Below are 7,233 nucleotides of genomic sequence, written 5' to 3' on the forward strand. Positions count from 1 at the left end.
GAGAAACTTTTGGGGGTCCCAGCTAAGGTAGAGAAACCGTTGTGGGTCACAGCTAAGGTAGATAAACCTTTGTGGTTCGTTACTATGGTAGAGAAACCATTGTGGGTCGCAGCTAAGGTAAGGAAACCGCTTTGGGTCGCCACTGAGGTAAAGAATCTGCCGTGGGTCGCAACTAAGGTAGAGAAACCACTGTGGGCGCAGCTAAGGTAGAGAAACCACTGTGGATCTCAGCTAAGGCAGAGAAACCGCTGTGGGTCACAGCTAAGGTAGAGCAACTGTTGTAGATCCCAGCTAAGGTAGAGAAACAGCCGTGGGTCACAGCCAAGGTAGAGAAACCGTTGTAGTTTGCTGCTAAGGTAGAGAAACCATTGCGGGTCGCAGCTAAGGTAAAGAAACCGCTTTGGGTCGCAACTATGGTAGAGAAACCGCTTTGGGTCGCAACTAAGGTAGAGAAACCATTGTGGATCGCAGCCAAGGTACAGAAACCCTTGTGGTTGCAGCTAAGGTAGAGAAACCATTGTGGATTGCTGCTAAGGTAGAGCAACCATTGTGGGTCGCAGCTAAAATAGAGAAACCATTGTGGGACGCAGCTAAGGTAGAGAAACCGCTGTGCGTCCCAGCTAAGGTAGAGAAACCACTGCGGGTCACAGCTAAGGTAGAGAAACCACTGTGGGTCACGGCTAAGATAGAGAACTCGTTGTAGATGGCAGCTGAGGTAAAGAAACCATTGTGGTCGCAAATAAGGTAGAACACCATTGTGTTCGCAGATAAGGTAGAAAAACCATTGTGGCTCGCAGCTAAGGTAGAGAAACCATTGTGGATCGCAGCTAAGGTAGAGAAACCTTTGTGGGACGCAGCTACGGTAGAATAACCGTTGTGGATCACAGCTAAGGTAGAGAAACCGTTGTGGGTTCCAGCCAAGTTAGAGAAATCGCTGTGGGTCGCAGATAAGGTAGAGAAACCGCTGTGGGTCGAAGCTAACGTAGAAAAACCATTGTGGGTCCCAGCTAAGGTGGAGAAACCGTTGTGGGTCGCAGCTAAGGTAGAGAAACCGTTGTGGGTTCCAGCCAAGTTAGAGAAATCGCTGTGGGTCGCAGATAAGGTAGAGAAACCGCTGTGGGTCGAAGCTAACGTAGAAAAACCATTGTGGGTCCCAGCTAAGGTGGAGAAACCGTTGTGGGTCGCAGCTAAGGTGGAGAAACCGTTGTGGGTCCCAGCTAAGGTGGAGAAACCACTGTGGGTCCCACCTAAGGTAGAAAAATCGTTGTGGATCGCAGCTAAGGTAGAGAAACTGTTGTGGGTCGCCGCTAAGATAGAGAAACCATTGTGTGACGCAGCTAAGGTAGAATAACCGTTGTGGGTCGCAGCTAAGGTAGAGAAACCGCTGTGGGTCGCAGCTAAGGTAGAGAAACCGCATTGGGTCACAGCTAAAATAGATAACTCGTTGTAGGTGGCAGCTAAGGTAGAGAAACCATTGTGGCTCGCAGCTAAGGTAGAGAAACCGTTGTGGATCGCAGCTGAGGTAGAGAAACCTTTGTGGGACGCAGCTATGGTAAAATAACTTTTGTGGATCGCAGCTTAGGTAGAGAAACCATTGTGGGTTGCAGCTAAGTTAGAGAAACCGCTCTGGGTCGCAGCTAAGGTAGAAAAAACGCTGTGGGTCGCAGCTAAGGTAGAGAAACCGCTGTGGATCGAAGGTAAGGTTGAGAAATCGCTATGGGTGGCAGCTAAGGCAGAGAAACCGCTGTGGGTCGAAACCAAGGTAGAGAAACCATTATGGGTTCCAGCTAAGGTGGAGAAACCTTTGTGGGTCGCAGTTAAGGTAGAGAAAGAAAGAGATAAAGAGAAAAGGAAAAACTCCGTTGTCACACTTGTATACTATCAAAACGAGAGGGCCTCGACGAGTAATCCTCATCCTAAGGGGCTGAAGCCATTCAAAAGATATTCAAATGATATACGTCGTGTTAGAAAATCTCATGGTTTTCGTCAAGAGGATTCAAGTTCTGATCTCATATCATCTTCATCTGTCTGTGTGTCTGTCTCTTGCGTTTGAAGCTGCAATAACAGGCAACACCGGAGAGCCTTGGCTCTTCGTCGCCGAGAAGTTAGGTATGGTAATTTGCAACGTACTTGAGCTTGTTGTCTCCGGGAGGAGGAAGACCTGGCCGTGCGAAGACAGGGAGGAGTTTTCCGCTACCCGAGAGGATTGATTCCTCAGCACACTCAACCACCTGACCCATTTGCTATTCGGATAAATCTCGGGATATGCAAAGTGCCTTAATGTTATGTCTCCTGAGATGCTGACACTTCATCTCTCTCTCTCTCTCTCTCTCTCTCTCTCTCTCTCTCTCTCTCTCTCTCTCTCTCTCTGTAGGTAAAACTTCATTCTTATTTACCGTTAGGGATTTCTCTTTTCATTTATGTATATAAATATATATACAGTATGTATATATATATATATATATATATATATATATATATATATATATATATATATATATATATATATATATATATATAGTATGTATATATATATATATATATAATATATATATATATATATATATACAGTACAGTATATATATAATATATATATATATATATATATATATATATATATATATATATATATATATAGTATGTATATATATATATATATATATATATATATATATATATATATATATATATACAGTACAGTATATATATATATATATACATATATATATATATATATATATATATATATATATATATATATATACTATATATATATATATATATATATATATATATATATATATATATATATATATATATATACTATTTAGAAACCTATATATATACATATATATATATATATATATATATATATATATATATATATATATATATACTATATATATATATATATATATATATATATATATATATACTATATAGAAACCTATATATATATATATATATATATATAATATATATATATATATATATATATATATATATATATATATATATGCATATACACAGACTCGTATGTATATACATACATATATATGTATAAACATCGACCTATCCTTACAAGATTCTAATTCCCCTCTTCTCCTTTTGCCAATTCAAGAAAATATTTCATTCATAACACCTAATTACCTTCTCTTAGATGACCACTCACTGAAATCTGCATTCCGGTCCTTTAAAATTTATTTGTCTTTTCATGCCACTGTCTTACTTGCCTTTACCAATCAAAAGCCAACCTCTGCTTAATATGTTGGTTCTCTTTAGGAAAGTACCCCAGAATTCAGACTTCAAGTGGCGCCTTTTATCTCTTTCATAAACACGCACAAAACCTGAATTGTCACCTTTTCATAAGATGATGTTCAGGCTGCTGCGTAAATCTTTTTCAGCTTCCGTCGTGTGTCTAGAAAAAGGACATTGCTATGGAAAATTACAGTCTAGCTTTGAAGTAATCACGTAAGTCCGATGTTCATCGGTGTTAGGTCTACTGCACTTTGCCGTAATTCCGTAGTTAAAAAAAAATTGTCTATATTATACACAAATCTCTTCAATTAATGTTTCTATCTATGAGTCTAAAATGTATATATACAAATACACATATATACACATATATATGGATACATGGAATGGTTGAACTTCGATATTGGATAGGGCATCAGAGTACAAAATATCTGGATGGGTATTAAAGGAATGTGTGAAGGGGAAACAGCGGAATTAGTGGGAAGAAAAAGCGGATATGGTGTTTCGAAAGGAGAAAAATGGTGCTGGGACAGAGAGCTGCAAGAATCGTTTAAAGAAAATCAAGGGCATTTAAGGACTGGAAAGTAAGGCTTGCACAGGGAGCAGGGGGCAGTGGAGAAGAGGAAAACGATTCGAGGAGGAAAGTAGGCATAGCTATTGGAAGAGTGGTAGAACAATTGTATGTAAGCCTAGGAACAACGGAAGGAGAAAAGGATATCTATAAGATTTCAAACGTGAAGAAAAGGCATAGACACGATTTGGGGTATCTGGCAGTCATCAGGGATAGAGCTAGAAATATATTGAACTACTATTGAACAGCTATTGAATACTGCAAATGAGAGAAGAGCTAGGAGAAGCACACAGGGCGGAGAAGCCAGTGATGGAGATAAGGAATACGGGAGTAAAACGGGAATTGAGTAAATTGAAAAATTGTAAAGCACAAGGTCCACCAGAGTTTCAAATTGAAATGGACAAGATACTAGCTATATAGGGGGAAGAATGGATCCTGAATTTATTAAGAGCAATATGGAAAGAGGAAATAATGCTTAAAGACTGGAGGAGACTTAAATGATATCTATATTATAACAAAAAAGTTATATCATAGAATGTTTTTTTTTAATCTCCTGTTCTTCCTGGCACTAATAATGGAACCTGTTTAAGCTTGCCTCCGCATGTAATAATGTGTTTGAATTTTTGTGACATTTTTTGCTCGGAACTGCTCGTATATAAACTCGTTATATGTTGAAGAAAGGTTACTTCCATTCATCTCGCCTCTCTGTTAACAATCCCCTCCCACAAAATTACCACAGCTTAGTTTATGAGAGTACTAGATGAAAGACAGAGAGAGATTGAAAGATTGGGAAAAAGCAGTATGGATTCATGAGGGGGAGAGGGAATGTGGATGTCCTCTTTATATCAATGCAGCTACAGGAATAGAGACTAGAGGGAAACCAGGTGCTCTTCTGTGCTTTTGTAGATCTAGAGAAAGCTTGATAGGAAAATTCTTCATCTAAAAGATTAAGTTTAACTACTGCACTGTTATTGTTCAGTAGCTACTTTCCCCTTGGTAAAGGTGGAAGGCAGCTCTTCTAGGAGAAGGGCACTCCAAAATCAAAACATTGTTGTCTAGTCTTGGGTAGTACCATAGCCTTTGTACCATGGTCTTACTGTCTTGGGTTAGAGTTTTCATGCTTGAGGGTACTCTTGGGCACACAATTCTATGTTTCCTTATTTCCATTCCTCACTGGGCTATTTTCTCTGTTGAAGCCCTTGGTCTCAAAGAATCCTGCTTTCTGTTTAGGGTTGCACCTTAGCTGATAATAATAATAAAAATAACACCAAGAGAAGTGATGTTTTAATACTTGAAGAAGAGATAAGTCCCAGAGAAGAATGGTAGATATTATGTAAGAAAAAAAAGAAACAAAAAATGGACAAAAGTAATAAGAACTGTTGGGGAAACAGAAACCTTTTAAGTTAATGTTGGTTTACACCAGGGGTCAGTATTAAGCCCATTTTGATTTGTGCTGGTCATGGAAGAGATAAGTAAAGAGACCAGAAAGGAAGATTTGTGGGAGATGCTATATGCAGATGATTTGGTGATTACTGCTGAAAATGAGGAAGATTTAGAGAGAAAGGTTGTAGAGCGACAAAAGACTTTGGATAAAACTAAAACTATGATGAACAGTGCGGAACGTAGGGACAGGAAATCCATACATGAAAAGAGGCTCAAATATAAAACAGGTAAAACAATTTCGATACTTGGGTTCCACTATAAGTCAGGAGGGTGGATATGAGGCTGAAGTTTAGAATAGGTAGTAGAGGGAGGCAGCACGAGAGGTATGTGATAAGGAAATGCCAATCAAGCTAAAAGTCAAGAGCTATAGCACAATGATAAGACCAGTATTAATGTATAGATCGGAAACGTGGGCTCTAAGACGAAGCAAATCTTGAGAGATCAGAAATGAGAATGCTGAAGTAGATTATGGGAATATCACTGCTTGAAAGATTGGAAAATTATGAAATAAGAAGAATTGCAGTCGTATTAAAGATAACAGAGGTGATAAGAGTGTCGCGACTGAGGTGGTGTGGGCACGTGTTAAGAACGGATGGTGGGGAGGGAGTGAGGAGGGCTTAGGAGGAACCTGTTAGGGGGAAAATCGAGAGGAGGCGGAGAATTAGAGAGAGAAGAGGTCTGGTGGAAGAGCATGCATCTGATAGAAGGCTTTGAAGAGGGCACATCCGGCAACCGACCCCTTAATGTAGGGATAACGGTGGGAAAGAAGACATGGATACGTACCTGTGCTCTCCTTTCTTTAGCCAACCACCCTCTCTCTCTCTCTCTCTCTCTCTCTCTCTCTCTCTCTCTCTCTCTCTCTCTCTCTCTCTCTCTCTTAATCCGCCATCATGTTCTCCTTTCAGCAACTGAACACACACCAGCTCATTTCAGGCTCTTAGGAACTTTTTCGTCACGAGTATTTTCACTGCGCCTATTAAATCCTCAGTTTTCTGTAGGGTTCCCTTAATATTTACTCGTGTTTGCCTTCGCTGGTCAAACATCTGTCATTGTTGCTCCGAGATGCGAACACCTAATTAGTTATGATATTTGTACAGCACAGGGCCGGCCTCTCTCTCTCTCTCTCTCTCTCTCTCTCTCTCTCTCTCTCTCTCTCTCTCTGACCTTAGTCCCGCTCTTCTCCCGGTCCTTCCCTTTCCCCTTGCCCTTCCCTTCAAGCCCAACACGCCAAATGTCGTAAAAACCATTCTAGTCAAACCTTCTGCTCATTCCTGTAGACATACTTACTTTGTCTACTTAATCCTTATAGACTTTTTATCTACGCTACTTTATTCAAGTCTCTCTCTCTCTCTCTCTCTCTCTCTCTCTCTCTCTCTCTCTCTCTCTCTCTCTCTCTCTCTGTTGCTTACTTATGAAATTATGTGACCAAATTTCTTTTTCTCAATAATAATCATAAGTATGCATCACTAAATGAATATAATAAATAATCTTAATGAAGTTATAAAACCCCATAAAGACATTCACAAATCAATGTAGTAGTTGACTTATAAAAAAAAAAAAAAAAAAAACGCTATTAAATTATCATACTGTATAAAAAGAAAAAAAAAATTCTTTGAGAAATTAATAAAGGCGCGTGTCGTAAATCAGCTGTAGGTATAACATGTATTCTATAGTAGCTTGAGTCATTCATCGTTATACTTTTAATTCGAACACCCCATAGATTTACAGTACTTATATAATGTCAGTATATGTCAATGACTAAGCATCTAAGGTTAATGTATGTTAATTATCTGGTGCCACAGCTAATATCATAAACATCTAGGTATATATCCTAGTTGACATTCAAGTTCAGGATTTTCATGGAGTTTGGTTTTATGTCATTCAGCGGAGTCATAAAATCGTTTATTAAATATCCATGGAGATTTTGAATCGTAAAACAAATGTTATTTTTGTTTCTATAATTA

General features: G+C 38.8%; 1 protein-coding gene across 1 annotated transcript; it reads right to left on the reverse strand.

Annotated features, from left to right (window-relative positions):
- Positions 1-441: 441 nt before the first annotated feature.
- LOC137634734 (mucin-22-like) lies at positions 442-2,240 on the reverse strand. The gene is made up of 2 exons (XM_068367224.1): positions 2,131-2,240; positions 442-1,561 (listed from the first exon to the last, which is right to left on the reverse strand). Exons 1-2 carry the CDS (start codon positions 2,238-2,240, stop codon positions 442-444), a joined length of 1,230 nt encoding a protein of 409 aa, XP_068223325.1.
- Between the last annotated feature and the right edge of the window lie 4,993 nt (positions 2,241-7,233).

This window comes from Palaemon carinicauda, chromosome 45 (genome assembly GCF_036898095.1).
Source record: "Palaemon carinicauda isolate YSFRI2023 chromosome 45, ASM3689809v2, whole genome shotgun sequence".
Taxonomy (NCBI): domain Eukaryota; kingdom Metazoa; phylum Arthropoda; class Malacostraca; order Decapoda; family Palaemonidae; genus Palaemon; species Palaemon carinicauda.